The sequence below is a fragment of the Oncorhynchus tshawytscha genome, linkage group LG13 (genome assembly GCF_018296145.1).
Source record: "Oncorhynchus tshawytscha isolate Ot180627B linkage group LG13, Otsh_v2.0, whole genome shotgun sequence".
Taxonomy (NCBI): Eukaryota; Metazoa; Chordata; class Actinopteri; order Salmoniformes; family Salmonidae; genus Oncorhynchus; species Oncorhynchus tshawytscha.
In genome coordinates this window covers 31260253-31277204 of record NC_056441.1, presented here as the reverse complement: position 1 = coordinate 31277204, position 16952 = coordinate 31260253, and the positions used below count along the sequence as shown (strand labels likewise).

The 16952-nt window shown below is 44.4% G+C and overlaps 1 protein-coding gene across 6 annotated transcripts in view; it reads left to right on the top strand.

Moving 5' to 3' along the window:
- The window catches only part of akap9 (A kinase (PRKA) anchor protein 9), a 160832-nt gene that overhangs the window by 52017 nt on the left and 91863 nt on the right, over positions 1-16952 (top strand). For all 6 annotated transcript variants that reach the window (XM_024441461.2, XM_024441459.2, XM_024441460.2 and 3 more), the window contains 2 exons: positions 12769-12829; positions 16519-16878. In XM_024441461.2, coding sequence (XP_024297229.2) covers positions 12769-12829; positions 16519-16878 — 421 coding nt within the window. The remainder of the gene's footprint in view (positions 1-12768; positions 12830-16518; positions 16879-16952) is intronic.

Genomic DNA, 16952 nt, shown 5'->3' with positions numbered 1-16952 from the left:
GTCTCCTAAAGTTGATTCAGCTGCGGGATCAGGGCACCAACAGTACAGAGCTTGCTCAGGAATGGCAGCTGGCCGGTGTGAGTGCATCTGCACGCACAGTGAGGCGAAGACTTTTGGAGGATGGCCTGGTTTCAAGAAGGACAGCAAAGAAGCCACTTCTCAGCAAGAAAAACATCAGGGACAGACTGATATTCTGCAAAAGGGACAGGGATTGGACTGCTGAGGACTGGGGTAAAGTCATTTTCTCTGAATCCCTTTTCCGATTGTTTGGGGCTTCCTGAAAATAGCTTGCCCGGAGAAGACAAGGTGAGCTCTACCATCAGTCCTGTGTCATGCCAACAGTAAAGCATCCTGATACCATTCATGTGTGGGGTTGCTTCTCAGCCAAGGGAGTGGGCTCACTCACAATTTTGCCTAAGAACACAGCCATGAATAAAGAATGGTACCAACACATCAAGAGAAGATCAACTTCTCCCAACCATCCAGGAACAGTTTGGTGACGAACAATACATTTTCCAGCATGATGGAGCACATTGCCATAAGGCAAAAGTAGTAACTAAGGGGCTCGGGGAACAAAACAATGATATTTTGGGTTCATGGCCAGGAAACTCCCCAGACCTTAATCCCATTGAGAACTTGTCGTCAATCCTCAAGAGGCGGGTGGACAATCAAAAACCCACACATTCTGAAAAACTCCAAGCATTGATTATGCAAGAATGGGCTGCCATCAGTCAGGATGTGGCCCAGAAGTTAATTGACAGCATGCCAGGGCGGATTGCAGAGGACTTGAAAAAGTAGGGTCAACACAGCAAATATTGACTTTTTGCATCGACTTCATGTAATTGTCAATAAAAGCCTTTGACACTGATGAAATGCTTGTAATTATACTTCAGTATTACATAGTAACATCTGACAAAAATATCTAAAGACACTGGAGCAGTAAACTTTGTGGAAATTAAAATTTGTGTCATTCTCAATAGTTTTGGCCATGACTGCACATGATTCCATGTGTCATTTCATGGTTTTGATGTCTTCAAGGGTTTTTCTACGTTGTACAATAATAGTGAAGGTGCCTCCCGAGTGGCGCATTGGTCTATCATTGCAGTGCTAGCTGTGCCACTTGAGATTCTGGGTTTGAGTCCAGGCTCTGTCTCAGCCGGCTGCGACCGGGAGACCCATGGGGCGGCACACATTTGGCCTAGCATCGTCCAGGTTAGGGGAGGGGTTTGGCCGGCAGGGATATCCTTGTCCCATCGCGCATTTGCCACTCCTGTGGCGGGACGTGCGCGGTGCACTCTGACATGGTCGCCAGCTATACAGTGTTTCCTTAGACACATTGGTGCGGCCGGCTTCCCGGTTAAGTGGGCGTTGTCGAGAAGAAGTGTGGCTTTGTTGGGTTGTGTTTCGGAGGACGCACTGTTCTCGACCTTCACCTCTCCTGAGTCCGTACGGCAGTTGCAGCGAAGAGACAAGACTGTAACTAGCAATTGGATACCACCAAATTGGGGTACATGCATCCTTTTCATTGCGATTAGTATTGTGGAGTAACTACAATGTTGTTGATCCATCCTCTTTTCTCATATCACTACCATTAAACTCTAACTGTTTTAAAGTCACCATTGATTCGCCTCATGGTGAAATCCTTGAGCGATTTCCTTTGTCTCCGACAACTGAGTTTGGAAGGACGCCAGTATCTTTGTAGTGACTGGGTAGATACACCATCCAAAGTGTAATTAATAACTTTTTATTTTTTTATTTTTTTTATTTCACCTTTATTTAACCAGGTAGGCCAGTTGAGAACAAGTTCTCATTTGCAACTGCGACCTGGCCAAGATAAAGCATAGCAGTGTGAGCAGACAACACAGAGTTACACATGGAATAAACAATTAACAAGTCAATAACACAGTAGAAAACAAAGGGGGGAGTCTATATACAATGTGTGCAAAAGGCATGAGGAGGTAGGCGAATAATTACAATTTTGCAGATTAACACTGGAGTGATAAATGATCAGATGGTCATGTACAGGTAGAGATATTGGTGTGCAAAAGAGCAAGTAAATAAATAAAAACAGTATGGGGATGAGGTAGGTGAAAATGGGTGGGCTATTTACCAATAGACTATGTACAGCAGCAGCGATCGGTTAGCTGCTCAGATAGCTGATGTTTGAAGTTGGTGAGGGAGATAAAAGTCTCCAACTTCAGCGATTTTTGCAATTCGTTCCAGTCACAGGCAGCAGAGTACTGGAACGAAAGGCGGCCAAATGAGGTGTTGGCTTTAGGGATGATCAGTGAGATACACCTGCTGGAGCGCGTGCTACGGATGGGTGTTGCCATCGTGACCAGTGAGCTGAGATAAGGCGGAGCTTTACCTAGCATGGACTTGTAGATGACCTGGAGCCAGTGGGTCTGGCGACGAATATGTAACGAGGGCCAGCCGACCAGAGCATACAGGTCGCAGTGGTGGGTGGTATAAGGTGCTTTAGTGACAAAACGGATGGCACTGTGATAGACTGCATCCAGTTTGCTGAGTAGAGTGTTGGAAGCCATTTTGTAGATGACATAGCCGATGTCGAGGATCGGAAGGATAGTCAGTTTTACTAGGGTAAGCTTGGTGGCGTGAGTGAAGGAGGCTTTGTTGCGGAATAGAAAGCCGACTCTTGATTTGATTTTCGATTGGAGATGTTTGATATGAGTCTGGAAGGAGAGTTTGCAGTCTAGCCAGACACCTAGGTACTTATAGATGTCCACATATTCAAGGTCGGAACCATCCAGGGTGGTGATGCTAGTCGGGCATGCGGGTGCAGGCAGCGATCGGTTGAAAAGCATGCATTTGGTTTTACTAGCGTTTAAGAGCAGTTGGAGGCCACGGAAGGAGTGTTGTATGGCATTGAAGCTTGTTTGGAGGTTAGATAGCACAGTGTCCAATGACGGGCCGAAAGTATATAGAATGGTGTCGTCTGCGTAGAGGTGGATCAGGGAATCGCCCGCAGCAAGAGCAACGTCATTGATATATATAGAGAAAAGAGTCGGCCCGAGAATTGAACCCTGTGGCACCCCCATAGAGACTGCCAGAGGACCGGACAGCATGCCCTCCGATTTGACACACTGAACTCTGTCTGCAAAGTAATTGGTGAACCAGGCAAGGCAGTCATCCGAAAAACCGAGGCTACTGAGTCTGCCGATAAGAATATGGTGATTGACAGAGTCGAAAGCCTTGGCAAGGTCAATGAAGACGGCTGCACAGTACTGTCTTTTATCGATGGCGGTTATGATATTGTTTAGTACCTTGAGTGTTGCTGAGGTGCACCCGTGACCGGCTCGGAAACCAGATTGCACAGCGGAGAAGGTACGGTGGGATTCGAGATGGTCAGTGACCTGTTTGTTGACTTGGCTTTCGAAGACCTTAGATAGGCAGGGCAGGATGGATATAGGTCTGTAACAGTTTGGGTCCAGGGTGTCTCCCCCTTTGAAGAGGGGGATGACTGCGGCAGCTTTCCAATCCTTGGGGATCTCAGACGATATGAAAGAGAGGTTGAACAGGCTGGTAATAGGGGTTGCGACAATGGCGGCGGAAAGTTTCAGAAATAGGGGGTCCAGATTGTCAAGCCCAGCTGATTTGTACGGGTCCAGGTTTTGCAGCTCTTTCAGAACATCTGCTATCTGGATTTGGGTAAAGGAGAACCTGGAGAGGCTTGGGCGAGGAGCTGCCGGGGGCAGAGCTGTTGGCCGAGGTTGGAGTAGCCAGGCGGAAGGCATGGCCAGCCGTTGAGAAATGCTTATTGAAGTTTTCGATAATCATGGATTTATCGGTGGTGACCGTGTTACCTAGCCTCAGTGCAGTGGGCAGCTGGGAGGAGGTGCTCTTGTTCTCCATGGACTTCAGTGTCCCAGAACTTCACCATGCTCAAAGGGATATTCAATGTATATTTTTTTACCCATCTACCAGTAGGTGCCCTTTGCTTTGTCTTTGAATCTACGGTGTATTCAGAAAGCTTTCAGACCCCTTCCCCTTTTCCACATTTTGTTACGTTACAGCCTTATTCTAAAATGGAATAAATAAATATTTTTCCACACAAATCTACCCTGTAATGACCAAGCAAAAACAGGTTTTTATAAATTTTTGCAACTATTAAAAATAAAAAAACGGATACCTTATTTATATAAATATTCAGACCCTTCGATATGAGACATGAAATTGGGCTCAGGTACATCCTGTTTGCATTGATCATCCTTGTTTCTACAACTTGATTGGAGTCCACCTGTAGTAAATTCAATTGATTGGGCATGATTTGAAAAGGCACACACCTGTCTATGTAAGGTCCCACAGTTGACAGTGCATGTCAGAGCAAAAACCAAGCCATGAGGTCAAAGGAATTGTCTGTAGAGCTCCAAGACAGGATTGTGTTGAGGCACAGATCTGGGGAATGCTTCCAAAAAATGTCTGTAGCATTGAAGGTCCCCAAGAACACAGTGGCTTCATTCTTAAATGGAAGAAGTTTGGAACCACCAAGACTCTTCCTAGAGCTGGCCACCTGGCCAAACTAAGCAATCAGGGAAGAAGGGCCTTAGTCAGGGAGGTGAGCGAGAACACAGTAGTCACTCTGACAGAGCTCAAGAGTTCCTCTGTGGAGATGGATGAACATTGCAAAAGGACAACCATCTCTGCAGCACTCTACCAATCAGGCCTTATGGTCGAGTGGCCAGATGGAAGCTGGGGTGAAGGTTCACCTTCCAACAGGACAATGATCCTTAGCTCACAGCCAACACAACACAGGAGTGGCTTCGGGACCAATCCTGAATGTCCTTGAGTGGCCCAGCCAGAGCCCGGACTTGAACCCGCTCGAACATCTCTGGAGAGACCTGAAAATAGCTGTCAAACAAAGCTCCCCATCGAACCTGGCAGAGCTTGAGAGGATCTGCAGAGAAGAATAGGAGAAACTCCCCAAATACAGGTGTGCCAAGCTTCATACCCAAGAAGACTCGGCTGTAATCGCTGCCAAGGACGCTCCAACAAAGTAATGCGTAAATGGTCTGAATACTTATGTAAAATGTGATGTGCTTAGGTTTTTATTTGTTATCCATTTTCAAATAAATTAGAAATACTTGTTTTTGCTTTGTCAAAATGGGGTATTGTGTGTAGACTGAGGAATATTTAACAAGTAATACATTTTAGAACAAGGCTGTAATGTAACAAAATGTGGAATAAGTCGAGGGGCCAGAATACTTTACGAACGCACTGAGTATACCAATCATTAGGAGCACCTGCCTAATATTAGAAATATTTGCGCTCTGAGCAGCCTCAATTTGTTACGGCATGGACTGTGTCGAGAGCATTCCACAGGGATGCTGGCCCATGTTGACTCCAATGCTTCCCACAGTTGTGTCTAGTTGGCTGGATGTCCTTTGGGCGATGGACCATTCTTCATACACACTGGAATCTGTTGAGGGTGAAAAACCCAGCAGTGTTGCAGTTCTTGACACAAACCGGTGCGTCAGGCACCTACTACCGTACCCCGTTCAAAGGCATTTAAATGCTGTCTTGCCCATTCACCCTGTGAATGAATGGCACACATACACAATCCATATTTCAATTGTTTCGAGGCTTAAAAATCCTTACTTTACCTGTCTCCTAAGTGTATTTAACAAGTGACATCAATAAGGGATCATAGCTTTCACCTGGATTCACTTGGTCACTCTATATCATTGAATTCACATCTTCACACATTCACATATATCATTGAATTCACATCACACCATTCACATCTTCCGGCGCCGACAGAGATGGCCGCCTCGCTTCGCGTTCCTAGGAAACTATGCAGTTTTTTGTTTTTTACGTGTTATTTCTTACACTAGTACCCCAGGTCATCTTAGGTTTCTTTACATACAGCCGAGAAGAACTACTGAATATAAGATCAGCGTCAACTCACCATCAGTACGACCAAGAATATGTTTTTCGCGATGCGGATCCTGTGTTCTGCCTTACAACCAGTGTAACTGAGTGGATCACATGCAGCGACCAAAAAAAAAACGACTCAGAAAAAGAGGGAAACGAAGCGGTCTTCTGGTCAGACTCCGGAGACGGGCACATCGTGCACCACTCCCTAGCATTCTTCTTGCCAATGTCCAGTCTCTTGACAACAAGGTTGATGAAATCCGAGCAAGGGTAGCATTCCAGAGGGACATCAGAGACTGTAACGTTCTCTGCTTCACGGAAACATGGCTAACTGGAGAGACGCAATCCGAAGCGGTGCAGCCAGCGGGTTTCTCCACGCATCGCGCCGACAGAAACAAACATCTTTCTGGTAAGAAGAGGGGCGGGGGCGTATGCCTTATGACTAACGTGACATGGTGTGATGAAAGAAACATACAGGAACTCAAATCCTTCTGTTCACCTGATTTAGAATTCCTCACAATCAAATGTAGACCGCATTATCTACCAAGAGAATTCTCTTCGATTATAATCACAGCCGTATATATCCCCCAAGCAGACACATCGATGGCTCTGAACGAACTTTATCTAACTCTCTGCAAACTGGAAACGATTTATCCGGAGGCTGCATTCATTGTAGCTGGGGATTTTAACAAGGCTAATCTGAAAACAAGACTCCCTAAATTTTATCAGCATATCGATTGCACAACCAGGGGTGGAAAGACCCTGGATCATTGTTACTTTAACTTCCGCGACGGATATAAGGCCCTGCCCCGCCCCCTTTCGGAAAAGCTGACCACGACTCCATTTTGTTGATCCCTGCCTACAGACAGAAACTAAAACAAGAAGCTCCCACGCTGAGGTCTGTCCAACGCTGGTCCGACCAAGCTGACTCCACACTCCAAGACTGCTTCCATCACGTGGACTGGGAGATGTTTCGTATTGCGTCAGACAACAACATTGACGAATACGCTGATACGGTGTGCGAGTTCATTAGAACGTGCGTTGAAGATGTCGTTCCCATAGCAACGATTAAAACATTCCCTAACCAGAAACCGTGGATTGATGGCAGCATTCGTGTGAAACTGAAGGCACGAACCACTGCTTTTAATCAGGGCAAGGTGTCTGGTAACATGACTGAATACAAACAGTGCAGCTATTCCCTCCGCAAGGCTATCAAACAAGCTAAGCGCCAGTACAGAGACAAAGTAGAATCTCAATTCAACGGCTCAGACACAAGAGGTATGTGGCAGGGTCTACAGTCAATCACGGACTACAGGAAGAAATCCAGCCCAGTCACGGACCAGGATGTCTTGCTCCCAGGCAGACTAAATAACTTTTTGCCCGCTTTGAGGACAATACAGTGCCACTGACACGGCCTGCAACGGAAACATGCGGTCTCTCCTTCACTGCAGCCGAAGTGAGTAAGACATTTAAACGTGTTAACCCTCGCAAGGCTGCAGGCCCAGACGGCATCCCCAGCCGCGCCCTCAGAGCATGCGCAGACCAGCTGGCCGGTGTGTTTACGGACATATTCAATCAATCCCTATACCAGTCTGCTGTTCCCACATGCTTCAAGAGGGCCACCATTGTTCCTGTTCCCAAGAAAGCTAAGGTAACTGAGCTAAACGACTACCGCCCGTAGCACTCACATCCGTCATCATGAAGTGCTTTGAGAGACTAGTCAAGGACCATATCACCTCCACCCTACCTGACACCCTTGACCCACTCCAATTTGCTTACCGCCCAAATAGGTCCACAGACGATGCAATCTCAACCACACTGCACACTGCCCTAACCCATCTGGACAAGAGGAATACCTATGTGAGAATGCTGTTCATCGACTACAGCTCGGCATTCAACACCATAGTACCCTCCAAGCTCGTCATCAAGCTCGAGACCCTGGGTCTCGACCCCGCCCTGTGCAACTGGGTACTGGACTTCCTGACGGGCCGCCCCCAGGTGGTGAGGGTAGGCAACAACATCTCCTCCCCGCTGATCCTCAACACTGGGGCCCCACAAGGGTGCGTTCTGAGCCCTCTCCTGTACTCCCTGTTCACCCACGACTGCGTGGCCATGCACGCCTCCAACTCAATCATCAAGTTTGCGGACGACACAACAGTGGTAGGCTTGATTACCAACAACGACGAGACGGCCTACAGGGAGGAGGTGAGGGCCCTCGGAGTGTGGTGTCAGGAAAATAACCTCACACTCAACGTCAACAAAACTAAGGAGATGATTGTGGACTTCAGGAAACAGCAGAGGGAACACCCCCTATCCACATCGATGGAACAGTAGTGGAGAGGGTAGCAAGTTTTAAGTTCCTCGGCATACACATCACAGACAAACTGAATTGGTCCACTCACACAGACAGCATCGTGAGGAAGGCGCAGCAGCGCCTCTTCAACCTCAGGAGGCTGAAGAAATTCGGCTTGTCACCAAAAGCACTCACAAACTTCTACAGATGCACAATCGAGAGCATCCTGGCGGGCTGTATCACCGCCTGGTATGGCAACTGCACCGCCCTCAACCGTAAGGCTCTCCAGAGGGTAGTGAGGTCTGCACAACGCATCACCGGGGGCAAACTACCTGCCCTCCAGGACACCTACACCACCCAATGCTACAGGAAGGCCATAAAGATCATCAAGGACATCAACCACCCGAGCCACTGCCTGTTCACCCCGCTGTCATCCAGAAGGCGAGGTCAGTACAGGTGCATCAAAGCTGGGACCGAGAGACTGAAAAACAGCTTCTATCTCAAGGCCATCAGACTGTTAAACAGCCACCACTAACATTGAGTGGCTACTGCCAACACACTGTCAATGACACTGACTCTACTCCAGCCACTTTAATCATGGGAATTGATGGGAAATGATGTAAATATATCACTAGCCACTTTAAACAATGCTACCTTATATAATGTTACTTACCCTACATTGTTCATCTCATATGCATACGTTGATACTGTACTCTATATCATCGACTGCATCCTTATGTAATACATGTATCACTAGCCACTTTAACTATGCCACTTGGTTTACATACTTATCTCATATGTATATACTGTACTCGATATCATCTACTGTATCTTGCCTATGCTGCTCTGTACCATCACTCATTCATATATCCTTATGTACATATTCTTTATCCCCTTACACTGTGTATAAGACAGTAGTTTTTTTTGGAATTGTTAGTTAGATTACTTGCTTTTTATTACTGCATTGTCGGAACTAGAAGCACAAGCATTTCGCTACACTCGCATTAACATCTGCTAACCATGTGTATGTGACAAATAAAATTTGATTTGATTTGAAAGAGTTGGTGTTCTTAATCTTTTGTATACTGTCATTCCTTGGCTATGTCATTACTAATTTGAAAAATATAAATACTGATACATTTACTAGCTCAAACACTTAATCTGCAAACAGGGCAAGTTTAATTAGTGGGTGTTGGTGATTTCAGAACCAAAGTGGAGGCACAAAAAACAGGCTACATCATCCCCCTAATCTGATAGTGGTAGATGCCTAGTCTCCTTTATGGCTCAGCTCAGGTGCCTACATACAGTAGTACATACACCATAGACATGCATCATTTACACACCACACACACACAGAAGTCAGCTCAGAGAGGCCCAGCTCATGAGCTCCAGCAGTAGCAGATTTTAGAAAGGAGAATGAATGTGTTTATGCAACAAATGTTAGTGTATCACATCTGTCGATTTGTTCTCTAATCAAACTAATACATATCATTCCTGTATCATGTCGGAGCTCACCTATCTAGATGCGTATCGAATCTTCTTGAAAGGGAAAGACGTACATCCCTACTATATAATGGTGTTGGTACAATTGACAATGAGGATCCATTTATTTATCCATTTAATGTTTTAAATTTTGATTATTTTGATATAAAAATGACCAAATTACCTGCTGTAGGTATTATCAGCCAGGTTTTAGCTTTTATTATTTTTGTTCGATACAGTATTCATTATTACATAGGGCTCTGATTATGTCTGTCGCAGTTGAATCTCATTGAATAAACTTTATTGATCCCAGAGGGTATAATAAAAACAATAGTTACGCTTTCAGACAGTAGCCAATTTGAATGCTTCAGGTTGACCTTTTGATATACAGTGGTGCAAAAAAGTATTTAGTCAGCCACCAATTGTGCAAGTTCTCCCACTTAAAAAGATGAGAGAGGCCTGTAATTGTCATCATAGGTACACTTCAAGTATGACAGACAAAATGAGAAAAAAAATCCAGAAAATCACATTGTAGGATTTTTTTATGAATTTATTTGCAAATTATGGTAGAAAATAAGTATTTGGTCAATAACAAAAGTTTATCTCAATACTTTGTTATATACCCTTTGTTGGCAAAGACAGAGGTCAAATGTTTTCTGTAAGTCTTCACAAGGTTTTCACACACTGTTGCTGGTATTTTGGCCCATTCCTCCATGCAGATCTCCTCTAGAGCAGTGATGTTTTGGGGCTGTTGCTGGGCAACACGGACTTTCAACTCCCTCCAAAGATTTTCTATGGGGTTGAGATCTGGAGACTGACTAGGCCACTCCAGGACCTTGAAATGCTTCTTACGAAGCCACTCCTTCGTTGCCGGGGGGTGTGTTAGGGTCATTGTCATGATCATTGTCATGCTGAAAGACCCAGCCACGTTTCATCTTCAATGCCCTTGCTGATGGAAGGAGGTTTTCACTCAAAATCTCACGATACATGGCCCCATTCATTCTTTCCTTTACACGGATCAGTCGTCCTGGTCCCTTTGCAGAAAAACAGCCCCAAAGCATGATGTTTCCACCCCCATGCTTCACAGTAGGTATGGTGTTCTTAGGATGCAACTCAGCATTCTTTGTCCTCCAAACACGACGAGTTGAGTCTTTACCAAAAAGTTATATTTTGGTTTCATCTGACCATTTGACATTCTCCCAATCTTCTTCTGGATCATCCAAATGCTCTCTATCAAACTTCAGATGGGCCTGGACATGTACTGCCTTAAGCAGGGGGACACGTCTGGCAGTGCAGGATTTGAGTCCCTGGCGGCGTAGTGTGTTACTGATGGTAGGCTTTGTTACTTTGGTCCCAGCTCTCTGCAGGTCATTCACTAGGTCCCCCCGTGTGGTTCTGGGATTTTTCTCACCATTCTTATGATCATTTTGAACCCACGGGGTGAGATCTTGCGTGGAGCCCCAGAATGAGAGAGATTATCAGTGGTCTTGTATGTCTTCCATTTCCTAATAATTGCTCCCACAGTTGATTTCTTCAAACCAAGCTGCTTACCTATTGCAGATTCAGTCTTCCCAGCCTGGTGTAGGTCTACAATTTTGTTTCTGGTGTCCTTTGACAGATCTTTGGTCTTGGCCATGGTGGAGTTTGGAGTGTGACTGTTTGTGGTTGTGGACAGGTGTCTTTTATACTGATAACAAGTTCAAACAAGTGCCATTAATACAGGTAACGAGTGGAGGACAGAGGAACCTCTTAAAGAAGAAGTTACAGGTCTGTGAGAGCCAGAAATCTTGCTTGTTTGTAGGTGACAAAATACTTATTTTCCACCATAATTTGCAAATAAATTCATAAAAAATCCTACAATGTGATGTCATAGTTGAAGTGTACCTTTGATGAAAATTACAGGCCTCATCTTTTTAAGTGGGAGAACTTGCACAATTGGTGGCTGACTAAATACTTTTTTCCCCCACTGTAGTTCTTCACATGTAAAACACTGGGAGAGTCTAGTGAAGCAATAATAGCTTATCTGCCAGCAGCACAGCCCAGTTTATGAAATATTTACATGGTGTTTAAAAGCATGTTAATTACTAACCCACAAAGTACGCTTTCTCTTGTCCAACATCTCTAGGCAAAGAGCAAAAACATCCGTCTCCCCATTTGGCCATCCTCAAGGTGTTTCCATATCAATAGAAAATTGAAGGGATAATTCTCCCAAATTTGAAAATGATATTTGTTTACCCTGTTAAGTAGTCTATGGACACAGACTGCTCTGTCTCCACACTTTGGGGTTGTTGCATGTTAATTTGGGGTATTTTGACTTCCACTGGTGAGTAGTCTTGCTAACCAGCTACTGTAGAGGACAGTCTCACTATGATCACCCTTAGCGGCATTGTCATAAAAAGGATCTTTCTGGCTTTTAGGGATACACTATTTTCAACCTTTTCCCCTGAAAAATGGAAGTAAGGACTCTACTCAAGTGACTTTCTATGCATGCTACGTTAGGTTATGCTATGATAAACCATCTTCTAATCTAATGGGTATGATTAACTGATACTACTGCACCCTGCTGTTAAATTATATTAATACTTTGAGCCTTTTGGTATCGAAGCCTGAGGACTTATTCAGGGCAGGGTTCGGTTACCTAACGTTCAGATAGAAATGTATCATGTACAAAAATGATTGCTTATGAATAACCCTCTGAATAACCCTCAGAGTACTTCTGTCATGTAGAATAATAGGGAGTTGTATGTCGGTTCTATGCATTACATTTCTATCCGCAAAGTTTCAAATATTACAGCCCACTGTATATGCCCCATGATGACATTGATTGATAGAATGGTGCCAGTTAGCTAATCCCAAAGGGGAATTTAGACAGGGCAAGTTCGCTGTGCAATTCACACACAGTGGGTGGTTGAAAATTAACTGAACTTCAGACTTAAAGTAAATCTTGACTTTCAATCTCCTAAAAAAAAAAAAATGAGATGTTGAAAAATAATACTAGTAGATTCACTAGTACGCTGTCTTCAGTATGGTGGATGTTTGTTTACCCTTTACCATTCACTAATGTCTTCGGTCTTTATATTTAATTCTGCCTTATCTTTCAGCCTGTCCAGTGCTGCCCAGCTTGGCTTGCGGACCGAGGAAGAGGACGCAGAGGAACTACAGGTTTGCTCCCTTCTCACTTAGCCAAATCTTCTCCTGTCACACACCATCTCTTCTCGAGGCAAAAACCCTGATTTGAATTAAGACACTCCATTAGCCGTCACTACGAGCGATGGAGGAGGGGGATGAATGGAGTGCTGCCTTTGGCTAAAATCTTCCCCAGATCCCTGGGTGGCAGGCTGCAGTGAAACGGCACGCGTTTAAACTGATTTTTATCCGAGGGGAAGTTGAAGAGTCGAGGCGCTGGTTATGTAAGCGGTTAGCATAGCGTGGATGCTAGCGTTAGCTACAGTTGAAGTCCGAAGTTTACATAGACTTAAGTTGGAGTCATTAAAACTTGTTTTTCAACCACTCCACAAATTTCTTGTTAACAAACTATAGTTTTGGCAAGTCGGTTTGGACATCTACTTTGTGCATGACACAAGTAATTTTTCCAACAATTGTTTACATGCAGATTATTTCACTAATAATTCACTGCATCACAATTCCAGTGGGTCAGAAGTTAAAACCTGTTAGGGATGCAGCCCTGTACAGGGATCAACATCAGCGGAAATCAGCGGAAATTTCAGAGTGACAACTAATAGTACTCGATACAACTCAAACTTTCATTAAAACACACATGCAGGGTACTCAATTAAAGCTACACTCGTTGTGAATTTAGTCAACATGTCAGATTTTTAAAATGCTTTTCGGCGAAAGCATGAGAAGCTATTATCTGATAGCATGCAACCCCCGAAATACCCAAAGGGGACGTAAACAGAATAATTAGCGTAGCCGGCGCTACACAAAACGCAGAAATAAAATATAAAACATTCATTACCATTGATGAGCTTCTTTGTTGGCACTCCTATATGTCCCATAAACATCACAATTGGGTCTTTTTTTCGATTAAATCTGTCCATGTATACCCAAAATGTCCATTTATGAAGCCCGTCTGATCAGGAAAAAACTGCTTTCCAAAACGCAACGTCATTTTTTTAAATTAAAAAAGTTGCCTATAAACTTTGACAAAACACTTCAAACTACTTTTGTAATCCAACTTTAGGTATTAGTAAATGTTAATAATCGATCAAATTGATCACGGGGCGATCTGTATTCGATAGCAGCAAGTCTTGAAATCATGGTCCATATTTCTCCCTTTCATAACTTCCTCCTGTGTACCCGAAGACAGGAAGTGCCTATTCCTCATCCCACCAAGGATAAACCTCAACTCAATTGCCAGTACTGGCGACATCGTGTGGAAGCTGTAGGCATTGTAAACTGGACGCTATCTATTTTCCCTTGCCATAGACAATACAGAGACTGGCGGAGGGATATTTTTTTTGTGAACAGTTTTCCTTGGGATTTTGCCTCCTACACACGTTCTGTTATAGTCACAGACATGATTTAACCAGTTTTAGAAACTTCAGAGTGTTTTCTATCCATACATACTAATCATATGCATATACTATATTCCTGGCATGAGTAGCAGGACGTTGAAATTTTGCGCAATTTTTAACAAAAAGCAGCCTTTAGACAGCTTGGAAAATTACAGAAAATTATATCATGCTTCTGATAGGCTAAATTACATCATTTGAGTCAATTGGAGGTGTACCTGTGGATGTATTTCAAGGCCTACCTTCAAACTCAGTGCCTCTTTGCTTGACATCATGGGAAAATCTAATGAAATCAGCCAAGACCTCAGAAAAAAATTGTAAACCTCGAAGTCTGGTTCATCCTTGGGAGAAATTTCCAAATGCCTGAAGGTACCACGTTCATCTGTACAAACAATAGTACCCAAGTATAAACACCAAGGTACCACGCAGCCATCATACTGCTCAGGAAGGAGATGCGTTCTCTCCTAGAGATGAACGTACTTTGGTGCAAAAAGTGCAAATCAATCCCAGAACAACAGCAAAGGTCCTTGTGAAGATGGAAACCGGTACAAAAGTATCTATATCCATAGAACGAGTCCTATATCAACATAATCTGAAAGGCCGCTCAGCAAGGAAGAAGCCACTGCTCCAAAACCGCCATTAAAAAAAGTCAGACTACGGTTTGCAACTGCACATGGGGACAAAGAATCTACTTTTTGGAGAAATGTCCTCTGGTCTGATGTAACAAAAATGTAATTGTTTGGCCATAATGACCATCGTTATGTTTGGTAGAAAAAAGGGGGAGTCTTGCAAGCCGAAGAACACCATCCCAACCGTGAAGCACGGGGGTGGCAGCGTCATATTGTGGGGGTGCTTTGCTGCAGGAGGGACTGGTGCACTTCACAAAATAGATGGCAACATGAGGGAGGAAAATTATGTGGATATATTGAAGCAACATCTCCAGACATCAGTCAGGAAGTGAAAGCTTGGTCGCAAATGACAATGACCTCAAGCATACTTCCAAAGTTGTGGCAAAATGGCTTAAAGACAACAAAGTCAAGGTATTGGAATGGCCATCATAAAGCCCTGACCTCAATCCTATAGGAAATTTGTGGGCAGAACTGAAAAAGCGTGTGGGAGCATGGAGGCCTACAAACCTGACTCAGTTACACTAGCTCGATCAGGAGGAATGGGCCACAATTCACCCAACTTATTGTGGGAAGGTTGTGGAAGGCTACCTGAAACGTTTGACCCATGTTGAAAAATTTAAAGGCAATGCTACCAAATACTAATTGAGTGTATGTATGTAAACTTCTGACCCACTGGGAATGTGATGAAAGAAATACAAACTGAAATAAGTCATTTTCTCTACTATTATTCTGACATTTCACATTCTTCAAATAAAGTGTTGATCCTAACTGACCTAAAACAGGGATTTTTTACTAGGATTAAATGTCAATAATTGTTACCTGAGTTTAAATGTATTTGGTTAAGGTGTATGTAAACCTCCGACTTCAACTGTATATACTATTACGGTAATCAAGTCTTCGCCTGCATTAAAGGACGATTCTCTCTACATGAGTGACCCGGTCCGTTTCAGTCAAGTCTCACGATCAATCCACCTCCCACTTGTTCACTTGCTCTCGCTACCTCCCTTGCTTTCCGGTCTAGCAGCGCGAGACGCTGATTCTCACATCAGAGAAGAAAGCCGGAGAATAGAGGAGCTCAGAGATTGAGGGAGACAGAAAGAAAAGACCAAAATAAAGGGTTAGAGAGGGAGGAAAAATGGAGAGCTTTCTGGTGAGAGAGGGAAAGATGTAGAATGCATGGAGTAGACTGAAAGGTGGAGGGAAAGGGGGAAGTAGATGGAGAGAGGAGGAGAGTGATAGAAAATGAGTAATCGAGAGCAACCAACACCAGGCGCTATTATAGCACAATAACGATTCACTAATTGAGAAACATAGCTGAAAAAAAGAGAAAAAGGAAAGACTTACCATTGTAGCTTGACGTAGTGGTGCTCTAGCCGAACTGAAACTCTACTCTATAGGATGTCTGACTTCTATTTATCAGTGCATCTTTCAGCCTTGAATGCATAGGAAGTAGAATCATTGAATTTCTCTCCAGCGGGTGGCTGAGGAGGAAGGGAGGGGGCACACACTCTGAAAAGCCTCTGGATCTTTCCCTCTTTTCTCCTGACTTTTGCTCAATTCCTATATTTTTCTCGCCTCCTCTCCTATTTTTCTTCCATATACGTCTCCCTCTGGTTAATTTATTTTTATGTCTGTGTCTATCCTTTCCCCATCCTATTCCTTGTCCACTCCTCCCCCTCGTCTCTAGCTGGTGGAGGAGGATGCGTTGTTGGTGGGTCTGGACACGGAGCTACGCGGGCCAGCCAAGTCTATGGGCATGATGGCGCTGCTGCAGACGCTGAGGACAGCTCTCTACCACAAGTACCACCAGGAGGTGGCAGCGCTGAAGGAACAACACTGTGCTGAGCTCAGCAGACTCAGAGAAGAGAGGGTGCAGGAAAAGAGCGAGAGAGTGAGGGAGGAAGGAGAGGAGGACGTGCGGTTGCAGGTGAAGCCGGACCCGGAGGGCATCAACGGGAGCAAATGCTATATCGAGGGACCCAGCACGGAGGACCAAGGCGTGCAGGAGAGGAGACATCAGGACAGGGTGGAGGAGGAGATAGCTAAGGTAAGAAGTTAACTGCCGAACAGGGACAATTATAAACCTCCCCGAAAAACAGAGTTATTGTAGGTTACAGACAA